This window comes from Dermacentor albipictus, chromosome 3, assembly GCF_038994185.2.
Source record: "Dermacentor albipictus isolate Rhodes 1998 colony chromosome 3, USDA_Dalb.pri_finalv2, whole genome shotgun sequence".
NCBI classification, from domain to species: domain Eukaryota; kingdom Metazoa; phylum Arthropoda; class Arachnida; order Ixodida; family Ixodidae; genus Dermacentor; species Dermacentor albipictus.
In genome coordinates this window covers 152,254,915-152,269,510 of record NC_091823.1, presented here as the reverse complement: position 1 = coordinate 152,269,510, position 14,596 = coordinate 152,254,915, and the positions used below count along the sequence as shown (strand labels likewise).

General features: G+C 52.1%; 1 protein-coding gene across 4 annotated transcripts in view; it reads left to right on the top strand.

The window, feature by feature from the left end:
• The window catches only part of LOC139056987 (uncharacterized), a 246,879-nt gene that overhangs the window by 159,211 nt on the left and 73,072 nt on the right, over window positions 1-14,596 (top strand). For 3 of the 4 annotated variants that reach the window (XM_070534770.1, XM_070534769.1, XM_070534771.1), the window contains exon 7: window positions 2,263-2,482. The exons of the other annotated variant lie outside the window; for it this stretch is intronic. In XM_070534770.1, the coding sequence (XP_070390871.1) occupies window positions 2,263-2,482 (220 nt within the window). The remainder of the gene's footprint in view (window positions 1-2,262; window positions 2,483-14,596) is intronic. 4 annotated transcript variants of the gene reach the window in all.

Here is a 14,596-nt window from a genome sequence, read left to right as displayed (position 1 = left end):
AACCCACGTTTCTTGGACACGTGTAGAGGCGATTCTGAGATCTCCATTGCTTCGAGTATATGACACAGAGTCGGATATTGTCCCACTATGTTTCGGCAGTAACTTGCCAAGGTCGCACATGAACATGGAGGATTGAAGACGCCTGTATGACGCTGACACTGTGATGATGAAATGGCGATGAAGGAATGATGTCGACGGAACAACAATGGCATATAACGACATTGAGATGCCGATTTTGGAAATGCGACAATAGTATACCCATGAAAGCTTGACTATGACGGCACGAAGACAATTATACGATGATTACTCTATCACAACGATCACGTGATGTTTACTGTATGACAACCAGAAGAAGCGGGAATGACGAAGGTGACGCAACAAAGACGGCATGATGACGAAGGCATGACAATGGATGCGTAATAGCATCTGTGTGACGACGACTAAAGATGACGATGGGATGACAACGGCGGCATTATCACAATTGAATGGTGACAGCATGATTGCGACATAATGACGAGCAAGGAATGACGTTGACACATCGACGGAGGTAGTATGATGAGGACAGCATGTCGATAATTGGATGATGATACTGAATTGATGACGACGATGAAATGACAGCGTGACGATGATGGCACGACGACAAAGGTATCACGACGACAGCATGACTAAAGTCGAATGTCGAAATGAAAACGACGAAGGCCACTACCGTATTCCGTTGAGGGTATGGCAACGAATGCATGACGACGACGCCATGACGACGGTGCAGTGACGATGGCATGAAAACGGCATGACGCCAATGGCAAGACGACGAGCGTATATTGTCAAAAGAGTTTTGATGACTGCCTCTCAACACCTTCATGGTGATGATGGCGAGACGACGACAGCATAACGAGAGTCGTAGTTCGAATCTAGATTGACGAGCATGGTACATCAGCGAGGGCATTACGACGATGTTCTCACAATGGAACCATGGTAGCGATTCCCTGGAGATGACGGCAGGACTAGGCCAGTATAATCGCAATGGAATGGCGATAGCATACGAATGCAATACAATGACGAGCAAAGATTGACGTTTATCGAGCGTCGAACGCGGTATGACGGTGATGGCATGGTGAAATTTCGATGACGTTACTGAAGTGATGACAATAATAAAACAGCAGCGTGACGACGGGGCATGACAACTACTTTGTCACGAAGATGGCGTGATTACGACGGGATCATGACGACATTCGGATGGTGAAGCAGAGAGCACGTCAACATCGAGTAGTCCAAGCTGTTGAACGATTGGAACCCTGGGTCAGAATATAAAGCGGGACGACGACAGCTTGGCGAAAGTGAGATAACGAAGCTGAAATGACGACAGTGAAGCGGCCACGACTGCATCACGACCAGAAGCACATACTTGTGGACCAAGCCGTAGCTCAACTTGGATCACTGGGTTGGCGAAAGAGGATAGATAGATAGATAGATAGATAGATAGATAGATAGATAGATAGATAGATAGATAGATAGATAGATAGATAGATAGATAGATAGATAGATAGATAGATAGATAGATAGATAGATAGATAGATAGATAGATAGATATACATTTTAAATGGCGGAAGGAGGCACAGAATGCTGTTTGAATTAAAACTGGACGCGTTATGTATCCTGCAAAGAAGGTGTGGTTTACCAGAGGACACTATAGTGTGGTGGACACTAAAAAGGCTAAACACGGCCTTCTGGGAACGACAGGCTTACATGCGTGATACATGCCTGGGCTTTCGGTGCCTACGAGATCAGTCCTCGAGTTTCTCGCAATGGCCTGCGTTTTCTTGGAGTGCCGCTGCATTAATCACCTCACGTTCAGTAGACATGCTGAGATCCCAAGCTTTTTGCGGAAACTTCATTTCCGGGCTTCGACCACCTCGGCTAATAAATAATACTGAACTGCACAGGCGTGCTAATATCGGACTGCACTATCCTGACTGGTTTTTCATAGAGGTGTCGATACAGAAATGCAAGACCTAAATGCAATGAAGTCATGGAGGCACAGGCGAATAGCGTGTAAGGCAGCCGGGTAAGCCTCCACGTTTGTACAATGTGTCTTCTTGTGCTGTAAGAACTGTCTTTTGATATGTTTTTCCGTCGCATGAAATAAGCTAGTTCATTGTAAACGTGTTTTTTTATCATATTGCATAGATACTGTATATCCCTGCATTTCTTACTTTCTCCCTGCTCAAAAGGGCTGGACTTCTTTCGGTCATTCTTATTTTACAGAGTTAGAGTCAACGCTGTGGGCGCAGTGCAAGACATGGGAAGGCCCAATCATTCTGGCGTGACCATCAGGATATCAATAAGGAAGACACTCCTCAACTACATATTTTTCTCCGACTACGGTTCCGAGCCGGTCGTGGCACCCTTTGGGAATCTTGTGTCGACTGGCCACCGTTACGCACCTAGATTCTCGATGAACTTCAGCGTAAGACAAGTTCATATGGTGAGTATTGATATGACCTGAATGCTGGTTTTTAAAAGTGAAAACTTCAGCAGCTGCTCCGATAATAGGTAGTTTACATTAGACAGAAAAGCCCGCTTTCCCGCTCCATTTGAGGTCGTATAAAAGACCATACAATTTGCATAATTTTGGGGGGAATGTTCATATTTGACAAATGATTGCAATCCGAAACGTGTGTTTTTCGTGCCTGTTTGAGCTAAAATCAACGTAAGGCGGTGCGAGTAATAGGAAAGAATTATTGGTATCAGCGCCGCTACAGTTCGCAAATGTGATTTTTGAGCCTAAAAAACAGACCTTATTTGACTTGGAACTTGACAAAACATAGATTGGCTGATTAGCAAGCTTGGCTCATGGTAACTATACAATTGGGGCAGCGCAGAGTGACGTTTGTTCGGCCTCTTTGGAAGTAAAATAAACGCACTGTCAAGGAAATTATAAAGAAAGACTGATAGAATACATAAAAAGGAAAGGCTGACTACTCTGGAGAAATATCTGCGCCAAAGCCACGGACACGTAATAAGAGTAGATATTAAGAAAGTTAGCAATCAAGTGGAGTGAAACTGTCAGTGCAAATAGAAGCATGGAGTCCTGAAGAAAAAAAAATGTTAGCCATTCCACACTGCAAAGGTGGCTGCCCAGCGAAGCTGTTTTTCCCACGACATGGATGTGACACATAATTTTCAACAAAGAAAAGAACTCAATTTTGGTCTTCATGGAGGGTCATCGTGACGAAAGGTACGCACACTGAATTTTTTATTCTGATTGCTGCTGTATATTTTGTATGCGCGATGAAAAATAATTTAAGCACTGTTCGCTTCACTTTGCTGGGGGCTTGTAGCAGCTTGCTTACGGGCTATGAGCGAGCAAAGAAAGAAGAAACTCTATTAGGAATGCCTGCAACACAATTAGCCTTCCCCGGTAAGGGAGGCGTCATCGTCACGCGGCCACGACGTCTTCCCGGCGTGTGGCACCTCTGCCCCTCCTGTGGCCGCACTACTCCCTTTGGTCGACCGCATCTGCCCCTCTTTTGGGGTGGCAGCCTCCCTCCGGTTTTACTCGGTCGTTGCCTTTTGAGGGCCGCCAAGATCTGCTGGAGGGCCTGGGCTTGGACCTCGTGATCGTAGCACCTCGTTGCGGCCCCGATTCATGGTGGGATGGTTGTCATCGTTGTAAATTCGTGAGGATTCTTGCAACAGTCCCAAAGGAGATGAGCTGCAGTGGCTCTTTCCTTTCGGCACACATAACAGAGGTAAGTCACATAAACACTCGGATATGCGTGCCTCATCAGCACCGGGGTAAATAACCACACCGTATGAAGTTGTCGATATTGTCACGTGGTCGTGATGTCAAAGAACACAGTAGCAATACTGTGAAACACAAAACTATCTTTTATTGGGCGAACCTGTGCCCACAAAAGAGGCTACACTTAGAGCACAACGATGGCGGCGAGCACGGTCGGCGATCGTCGAAAATCTGATCAGCGGGTCAAGCTCGTCGGCTTTTATACAGCAATCATCGAATGTTCCAGATTAAACGTTGGGACCCGCATGCCTTCTAAAATGTTCTACACCATTCGTGTCAAGCGATGAAATCAGATAACACAACGTTCGGCGACAACAGACAACGGATAGAAGCATCGATAACTTTCCAGAAACGTCGGATACATGCAGGCGCGTGCCTCGCTGTGCGATTACAGTTGTGAAACGTGGTCGCCCGATAAAGATAAGTACACGTGTCAATACCCCCCTCTTAAAAAGCATCGTCCCGATGCTACAAAGATAAGAGAACGAAACACAAAAGGACACTTATTAAACATAAGCAACAACAAAAAGAAACAAAGTCGCGAAGCCCCAAAGTTCATTAACGCTGGTAGTAGGGCTTGAGTCGCACAACGTGGACTATTTCAGGTCGTGAGCGGCGCCGCTGTGATATCGAAATACCGTCTGGCACGACCTCATAGTCCAGTGCGCCAATACGTCGGATGATCTTGTACGGTCCGAAATAGCGACGCAAAAGCTTCTCGCTCAGTCCTCGTCGGCGTATAGGGGTCCAAACCCAAACACGGTCAACGGGCTGGTACTTGAAGCGTCGTCGGAGGTTGTAGTGTCGGTTGTCGGTCCTCTGCTGGTTCTTGATCCGCAGGCGGGCGAGCTGTCGGGCTTCTTCGGCGCGCTGGAGGTAGGTATGGACGTCAAGGTTCTCCTCGTCAGTGACGTGCGGCAGCATGGCGTCGAGCGTCGTCGTCGGATTCCTGCCGTAGACCAGCTTGAATGGCGTGATCTGTGTTGTTTCTTGTACCGCCGTGTTATAAGCGAATGTTACGTACGGCAGGACGGCATCCCAGGTCTTGTGTTCGACGTCGACGTACATCGCTAGCATGTCGGCGAGGGTCTTATTCAGCCGCTCCGTAAGACCATTCGTCTGCGGGTGGTAGGCCGTTGTCCGATCCTGTGCCTTGTCTGACTGTATTTCAGAATGGCTTGGGTGAGCTCCGCTGTAAAGGCCGTGCCTCGGTCGGTGATGAGGACTTCTGGGGCGCCATGTCGCAGCAGGATGTTTTCGACAAAGAATTTCGCCACTTCGGCTGCGCTACCTTTCGGCAGTGCTTTTGTTTCAGCGAAGCGGGTGAGGTAGTCCGTCGCCACGACGATCCACTTATTTCCGGTTATTGACGTCGGAAAGGGTCCCAGCAAGTCCATCCCGATCAGCTGAAATGGTCGGCAAGGAGGCTCGATTGGCTGTAGTAATCCAGCTGGCCTTGTCGGCGGTGTCTTGCGTCGCTGACAGTCTCGGCATGTTCTGACATAACGGGTGACGTCGGCGGTCAGGCGCGGCCAATAATACTTTTCTTGTATCCTCGATAGTGTCCGGGAAAATCCGAGGTGTCCAGCGGTCGGATCGTCATGTAGGGCGTGCAATACATCTGGACGAAGTCCTGACGGGACAACAAGAAGGTAATTGGCGCGAACTGGTGAGAAATTCTTCTTCACGAGTAGACTGTCTTGAAGCGTGAAGGAAGATAATCCGCGCTTAAATGCCCTGGGGACAACGTCGGTGTGCCCTTCCAAATAATCGACGAGGCCTTTAAGCTCCGGGTCCGCTTGTTGTTGTGCGGCGAAGTCTTCCGCGCTTATTATTCCAAGGAAGGCGTCGTCATCCTCGTCATCTTGCGGCGGCGGGTCAATGGGGGCACGTGATAGGCAATCGGCGTCTGAGTGTTTTCGTCCGGACTTGTATGTTACAGTGATGTCGTATTCTTGTAGTCTGAGGCTCCACCGTGCCAACCGTCCAGAGGGATCCCTTAAATTCGCTAGCCAACACAAGGCGTGGTGGTCGCTGACGACTTTGAATGGCCTGCCATGTAGGTAAGGGTGAAATTTCGCTGTAGCCCAAATGATGGCGAGGCATTCCTTTTCGGTTGTAGAATAATTGCCTTCCGCTTTTGACAACGACCGGCTAGCGTAAGCTATCACGTGTTCATGTCCATCTTTTCTCTGGACTAGGACAGCACCGAGGCCTAGGCTACTGGCGTCAGTGTGGATTTCGGTATCGGCGTGCTCGTCGAAGTGCGCAAGTACGGGCGGCGACTGCATGCGGCGTTTGAGTTCTTGAAATGCGTCGGCCTGCGGCTTTTCCCACTTGAACTCGACGTCACTTTTATTTAGCTGCGTCAGCGGCTCAGCGATGCGTGAAACGTTCTTGACAAATCGCCTGTAGTAGGCGCACATGCCAAGAAATCTACGCACTGCCTTCTTGTCGATGGGCTGCGGGAACTTTGCTATGGCAGCTGTCTTCTGCGGGTCGGGGCGGACTCCAGATTTGCTGATGACGTGGCCTAAAAATAGAAGCTCCTCGTAAGCGAAGCGGCACTTTTCCGGCTTCAGAGTAAGTCCTGATGACCTGATGGCCTCTAGTACTGTTGCAAGCCGCCTGAGGTGAACGTCGAAATTTCCGGCGAAGACGACGACGTCATCCAAGTATACGAGACAGGTCTGCCACTTCAATCCTGCTAAAACCGTGTCCATCACGCGCTGGAACGTTGCAGGCGCCGAGCACAGTCCGAATGGCATAACCTTGAACTCGTAGAGGCCGTCTGGGGTGATGAAGGCGGTCTTTTCGCGATCTCTTTCGTCGACTTCTATTTGCCAATAGCCAGACTTGAGGTCCATGGACGAGAAGTATTTGGCGTTGCAGAGCCGATCCAATGCGTCGTCTATCCGCGGGAGGGGGTATACGTCCTTCTTTGTGATCTTGTTCAGACGACGATAATCGACGCAGAAACGCAGGGTTCCGTCCCTTTTCTTCACCAGGACAACAGGGGATGCCCACGGGCTTTTCGACGGCTGGATGATGTCGTCGCGCAGCATTTCGTCGACTTGTTCTCTTATAGCTTCGCGTTCTCGCGGCGAAACGCGGTAAGGGCTCTGACGGAGTGGTCGAGCGCATTCCTCGGTGATTATGCGATGCTTGGCGACTGGTGTTTGTCGAATCCCCGATGACGTCGAAAAGCAGCCTTTGTATCGTCGGAGCACATTCTGAGCTCCTGTTGCTTAATCATAGGGAGATTTGGATTAATGTCGTAGTCTGGTTCGGGAACCATAGTCGTCGGGGTAGATGCGGCGGAATCCGAGAGGACAAACGCATCACTTGTTTCCAGAATTTCCTCGATGTACGCGATCGTCGTGCCCTTGTTGATGTGCTTGAACTCCTGGCTGAAGTTTGTCAGCAACACTTCAGTTTTCGTTTCATGCAGTCGAGCGATCCCTCTTGCGACGCAAATTTCACGGTCTAGCAGTAGACGTTGGTCGCCTTCGATGACGCCTTCTACGTCAGCGGGTGTTTCGGTGCTGACCGAAATAAAAATGCTGCAGCGAGGCGGGACGCTCACTTGATCTTCGAGCACACTCAAGGCGTGGTGACTACGAGGGCTCTCCGGCGGTATCGCATGATCTTCCGACAGTGTTATTGACTTCGACTTCAGGTCGATGACTGCGCCGTGCTGGTTGAGGAAGTCCATACCGAGAATGACGTCTCGTGAACACTGTTGGAGGATAACGAAGGTTGCAGGGTAAGTCCGGTCATGAATGGTTAATCTTGCCGTGCAGATCCCAGTCGGCGTGATGAGGTGTCCTCCAGCGGTGCGAATCTGAGGGCCTTCCCATGCGGTCTTAACTTTCTTCAACTGGGCGGCGATGTGTCCACTCATTACGGAGTAGTCGGCCCCTGTGTCGACTAAGGCAGTGACTGCGTGGCCGTCAAGAAGCACGTCGAGGTCGGTTGTTCTTTGTCTGGCGTTGCAGTTGGGTCTTGGCGTCGGATCACGGCTGCGTCGTGTTGAACTGAAGCTCGAACGTTGCGTCGTCAAGTCGTCTTTCGTCGGTGTAGTCTTGGCTTCCCGACTTCTTCGGGACGGCGGCATGTCTTCATTAGGTCGTCGAGATGGTTTCTTCGTCGTCTTCGTCGGCGGCGGAGGATCTTCGTCAGTTCGACGAACAGCAACCGCACCTCCATCGGTGGCTGCTTTTAGTTTTCCTGATATGGGCTCGCAGAGCGGCCCCGGGCTGGGCCGGTGTACGGTCGGCGCTGCGGCGACAGGTAGCGGCCTGGTGACGGCGAACGGGACGGTCGTCGAGGGCTCCACTGAGTGGCGGCGAGGTAATCGGCGATGTCACGTGGGCGCTCTCCAAGCTGTGGACGCGGCGCGTTGACGGCGAAACCTCGCAGTCGCATCTCTCGGTACGGGCATCGTCGGCAGACGTGACCTGCTTCTCCGCCGTGGTAGCAGAGCGGGCGGTGGTCAGGAGCACGCCAAACGTCTGTCTTCCTCGGGTAGCTGCGCTGGGCGACGGGTGGGCGTGCTGGCGGCGGCGGTGGTGGTCGACGGAATTGCGGCGTTACGGGGTCCTGGCGCGGTCGTGGAAGGGGACCTTAACGGCGGGCGACGGCGGCGTAGCTCATCGTTTGCGGCTGAGGCTGCGGCGGTTCTGGTTGCACTTGAGGAACTCCAAGCGATCGCTGCACCTCTTCTTTTACGATGTCGGCGATCGAGACCACTTGAGGCTGCGACGAAGGCAAGACCTTCCGCAGTTCTTCGTGCACAATGGCCCTGATGGTCTCGCGCAGATCGTCCGTGGCCAGTGATTGAATTCCAGCGTAGTGTGTAGAGCTTGTACGGCGGTTGAATTGCCGGTTCCGCATTTCGAGTGTCTTCTCGATGTTCGTCGCCTCACAAAGAAACTCTTCGACGGTCTTCGGTGGGCTTCTTACCATCCCGGCGAAACGTTCCTCCTTTACCCCACGCATCAGAAGGCGGACTTTCTTCTCCTCGGCCATATCTGGTCGGCGTGGCGGAACAAACGGCTCATTTCTTCCGTAAAAATGGCAACGTTCTCGTTTCGTAGCTGCACTCGGGCGTCCAGCATAGCTTCAGCCCTTTCCTTGCGCACGACGCTTGTAAAGGTGCGTAGGAAGCCGCTACGGAACAGGTCCCACGTTGTCAAGGTCGATCCCTGTTCTCAAACGAAGTTCTGGCGGTGTCTTCTAAGGCGAAGTAGACATGCCACAGCTTCTCGTCGGAGTCCCAGTTGTTGAATGTTGCGATTCGTTCGTAGGTCTCCAGCCATGATTCCGGATCTTCAGTCGCTGCTCCATGGAAGGTTGGTGGGTCCCGAGGTTGTTGTAGGATAACAGGGGACGCTGGGGCAGCCATTGGGGTTGTCTTGACCACGATCTTCTTTGTCGTCTCAGGTAGAAGTCCGTGCTCTGGGGGCAGTCCTTGCAGTCTGCGGCTAGCACGCTGGTCTTCGGCGATGTTGGTTCTGTCCTCGGGCTTCGGGCTTGGGTCGCGGCTTTGCGGGGGCGTTCGGAACATGAACGCACAAGCACCTCCACCAGATGTCACGTGGTCGTGATGTCAAAGAACACAGTAGCATTACTGTAAAACACAAAACTAACTTTTATTGGGCGAACCTGTGCCCACAAAAGAGGCTACACTTATAGCACAACGATGGCGGCGAGCACGGTCGGCGATCGTCGAAAATCTGATCAGCGGGTCACGCTCGTCGGCTTTTATACAGCAATCATCGAATGTTCCAGAGTAAACGTTGGGACCCGCATGCCTTCTAAAATGTTCTACACCATTCGTGTCAAGCGATCAAATCAGATAACACAACGTTCGGCGACAACAGACAACGGATAGAAGCATCGATAACTTTCCAGAAACGTCGGATACATGCAGGCGCGTGCCTCGCTGTGCGATTACAGTTGTGAAACGTGGTCGCCCGATAAACATAAGTACACGTGTCAATATGACACCGCTTCCTTACGGGTCAAGCCCGGATGAGGTTGCGGCATAGTCCTTCTCTCTAGTCTGTGCCACTACACAATTTCGTTGTAGAAGGTAATATTCACCTTGGTTTCCTACCATTACGATGGGTCGTCCGCAGTAGCAGCGGCATGGTTGGTTATTGCTCGCGCCGCCACGTTCGCCATCTCGTTTTGGTTTTTGTTGCCGCTATCCGACACATCGCTGCCCTTGTGCGCCGGAAACTACTTTATCACGACGCGCCTCTTTTCACTCGCGAGATCGACCGCACACCACACAGGTGCGGCTTTACCACACACCCTTTCACTTGCGTAATTTCTCACTGCCGTCCTGGAATCACGGAGCACATTGGTGAATCGGAGTCGGCGATGGCCAAGGCAATGACCAACTCCTTGGTTCTATGCGGCCCCCGAGTCTGCACAGTCGCCGCAGTTCTCGTTTCGCCGGCCGATGCCCCAACGACTGCTGCGGCGAACGCCTTTCTGTCATCTGGATTGTTTGAACCGCAGTGCTGGCACCGGTTGTTGGAATCCCACCGGTGGCACCGGCTGTTGGAACCTCACCGATGGCACCAGCTGTTGGAACCTTAGTGCTGACGCCAGTTATTGCAACTGGGTCGCAAGCCCCAAGGGTAGTGTTGGCCTGGCGGCCTGGGGCACACTGGAAGCATCCGAAGGTCCCGGCAAAGCATGAGTCGACTGCTAACAGAACAACTTGTTTATTCAAGCATCGCAAAGAGCGGGCGGTCAGGTCGACCGAAGTAGAGAGACGGGAGAGCACGTTACTCAACAGAAGAAATCGGAGCCTCTCTCCTGGCGTCCGGGGGCAGCTGCTCTTATACTCTTGGCGTCGCGGGCAAGAAGGAAGGGCACGAGATGACACCACGTGACAGCGAGGCACGGACGGACTGAGAGACATGTAGAGACAAGGAGGTGACGCATCAGCCGGGCCGGCGCCGGTCAGACCTCCTCGCTTCACACTGGGGGAGCTCCTCTCCCCAGCTACCGCGCTTTGACAAGCGTGGGCACTCACACACACACGCACACACGAAGACACCTGGCACTGAAACATGCCGGGAAGCGCTCGGCGGGGATGCGTCGCGGCCGCTCCGAACGGGCCAAAATGTCCGCCGCTTTGAACGAAGCCCCGGCGTCCGTTGAATCCCCGCCGGCTACACCGCGCGTCATAGGCGAAACGTAACAGACCGCCCCGCCGGGGGAAGGAGATCCCGATGGTCAGGGGACTGCAACCGCTGTCCGGAGGGATGTCGCTAGATGATGCTCATAACCGAAGTCGGTCGTCCCTCGGTGTTTCTTGAGCGCAGCGCACCGAGAAGGCCTCGTTCTCACGATCAGGTTCACACAGGATACTGCAAAGTGACTTCAGGAGAGTTGCCATTTTTGTTCTCTTTACCAGCAAGCGTTAGAACTGCGCCGAAACTCAGCCGCTCAGTCAGCAAGCACGGCACAACCCTCACTAAGCCATGCCAGGCTCTTTCCCCTTTTATACTACTGCCTAGTTCCTTACAGTAGTCTATAGCAGCACTCAGAACGCGTCCACAAATCGGAAAATTGCACTAGAAAGCACATCATCACTTTGAAACACTACACAAAAGCAATACGTTAAAAATCCTGCCTCAGGAAGAAAACATCAATAACAAACAATTTTGAGGCTGATTCCCACGTTAGGGGCTTCGACTTAAGCTATCGGCGTTACCGTTGAGACTCCCCTTTTTGTAACGCACCTCAAAGGAATGTTGTTGCAAAGCGAGGCTCCAGTGCAGGAGGTGGCCATTTGTGAAAGAGATGGTCTGCAGCCATTGGAGAGGGCAGTGATCCGTCTCGAAGCATGCGAAGCGGACATCGCAGCGAGCGACCGTACACTAGCTCAGCTGGCGAAAACCCCGTAGCCGCAGGCGGCGCGGTCCTCCATGCAAACATCACCCCAGGCAGAAACAGCTCCCAGTCAGTTTGTTGTTCAAACCACAAGGCTCTCAACACGCGCTTCATGACGGAGTGGAGCTTCTCAACGGAATTAGACTGTGGGTGGTACACTGAGCTGTGTAACAGCTTTACCCCACATCTTTCGAGAAAGGCTGTCGTCAAAGCGCTAGTAAACACTGTGCCCTGATCTGATTGGATTTCCGCAGGAAAACCAACTCGCGCAAATATGGACAGTAGCGCATTGACTATCTCAACTGAGCTGAGTTCTTTAAGCGGCACTGCTTCAGGGAACTTTGTCGCTGGGCAGATCACAGTCAAAATCTGTCTGTACCCCGTGGCTGTTACCGGCAGAGGTCCCACTGTATCAATAACGAGCCGTCTAAAAGGCTCCGTAATGATAGGTACCAACTTCAACGGCGCCCTCGATTTGTCCCCTGGTTTGCCCACCCGCTGACAGGTGTCGCATGTCTTCACAAAGTGGTCTGCGTCCCGAAAACACCCTGGCCAATAGTACTCTTGCAAGAGACGGTCCTTAGTTTTCTTAACTCCTAGGTGTCCGGACCACGAGCCCCCATGCGACAAGCGCAACAGATCCTGACGATAGCACTGAGGCACGATCAGCTGATCGAACTCCACTCCCCTGCGGTCTATATACTTCCGGTACAGGACCCCACCTCTTTCCACAAAGCGAGCATTTTTCTTGGCGATACCTTCCTTCAGAATGCAGCGTATGTTTTCTAGGCTGCCATCCTTCTTTTGCTCTGCTATCAAAGCCGACCGGCTGACTTTTAGCAACCTATTAAGTCCGTCTGACGTAGGCGCGATGAGCAAGTCTGCAGATAGCTCTTCTAACTTTCCCACATCGCGAATTTCCTCTCCAGTATCTGGTGCCTTTAACGCTACAGGCTCAATTTTATTCAGTTCGGGCGTGCTCTGAATATCAGCTTGCTGCGCCTCTGACCCTTTCTCATTGTTCGACAACGTCGGCCCCGCAACTACCGCCTTTGCAGCGAGCTCCCGAACCTTCGATCTGGTTAAGGCCTGAACGCTAGCCTCACGAAACAAAAGCCCCTTCTCGCGCAGGAGGTGATCGGACCTGTTCGAAAATAGGTACGGGTACTTGGGGGGGGGGGGGGGGGGGCAGCATAGATGACACTGCCGCCTCCGTCTCAAGTGCTCCGAAAGGTCCTTCAATAAGCACTTTTGCTACGGGCAGACACACGCTATGAGCTTCCACGGCTTGCTTGATCCATGCGCATTCGCCCGTGAACATATCGGGTTCTACGTAAGAGGGGTGAACTACATCCATCGTAGCTGCGGAATCGCGAAGCACTCGGCACTCTTTCCCGTTCACGAGGAGGTCTCGCATGTAAGGCTCGAGAAGCTTCATGTTCTCGTCAGTGCTGCATAATGACAAAAACACTACTTTTGTTTTTGTTTCCGGACACTGCGCCGAAAAGTGACCCGGCTTCTGGCACGTATAACACACGCGCGCTTGCCTCGTCTTCGTCTCGAACCGCTTTCTGCGTTCGGCTTCGGCTGCCGCCGTCTCCTTACGTTCGGTCGGACTGCTTTCACTCGCATCCGCACTACGTGTGTCCCCCTTTGCTTTCATGGGCGTGGACTTCGGCCTCTCAAACTTGGAGCGAAATTCACCCTTTTGACCGTCCTTAGCTCCGCGAGCCCGACGCGTCACAAACTCTTCGGCTAGCTCAGCGGCTCTAGCCACCGTACTAACGTCTGGCCTATCCAAGACCCAGTAGCGCACGTTCTCAGGTAACCGACTATAAAACTGTTCTAGCCCGAAACACTGCAGAACTTTCTCGTGGTCACCAAACGCTTTCTCTCCTTTGAGCCACTCCTGCATGTTTGACATTAGCCTGTAGGCAAACTCTGTATATGACTCACTTTTGCCTTTCTCATTTTCTCGAAACTTCCGACGGAACGCCTCCGCTGGCAGCCTGTACTTTTTTAGCAGACTCGATTTCACTTTGTCGAAATCCTCTGCCTCCTCTCTCTCCAAGCGAGCGACTACGTCGGCCGCCTCGCCGGGTAACAAAGTGAGCAAGCGCTGTGGCCACGTTTCCCGAGAGAACCCCTGCTTCTCGCACGTTCGCTCAAAGTTAACCAGGAACAAACCAATGTCCTCTCCAAGCTTAAACGGCCGCATCAGGTCAGTCATTTTAAACATTACTCATTCTCCTGCACCGTGTGCCTGACTTCCATTACGAGCGCGTTCCATCTCTACCTCGACACGCTTCATTTCCAAAGCGTGATCGCGCTCTTCTTTTTCTTTCTCTTTTCGTTCTTTTAGTTCGCGCTCCTGTCTTTTTGCCGTCTCCCTCTCCTCAATGGTCTCAAGGCATTCCGACAGCTCGTCATCCTCAGCTCCTAACTCAAGAATAGCCCTTAGCAGTTCTGGTTTTCTGAGTTTGTCTGAGACATCCAGACCCAACTCTCTTGCAAGCTCCAACAATTTCGGTTTGCGCAACGACTTCAAATCCATGGCTGCTCTGAATGCTGCTTTCTCTACTGCCTACTATTGTCTTGCCGCAAACTAATCCGGCAGCAACGACAACCACAATTACCAGCTCTGTTTCTGACACTAACAAAAGCCTGGCAAAACTCAGAAGAAGAAAGTCCCGCACTCACCAAACCTCGCAGCCAAGAATTCAGCGCAGTCGTTCCGCTGCAGGCAACCAGTCATCACACAGGGCTCGTTGCACTGCTCCCGGATGGTCGTTGTGCTGCTCAGCATACAGTCAACCGCATATCTTCGCTGCTGGCCTGCGTTGTCGCGATCTCACCGCTGGCAACCAGCTGTTGGAA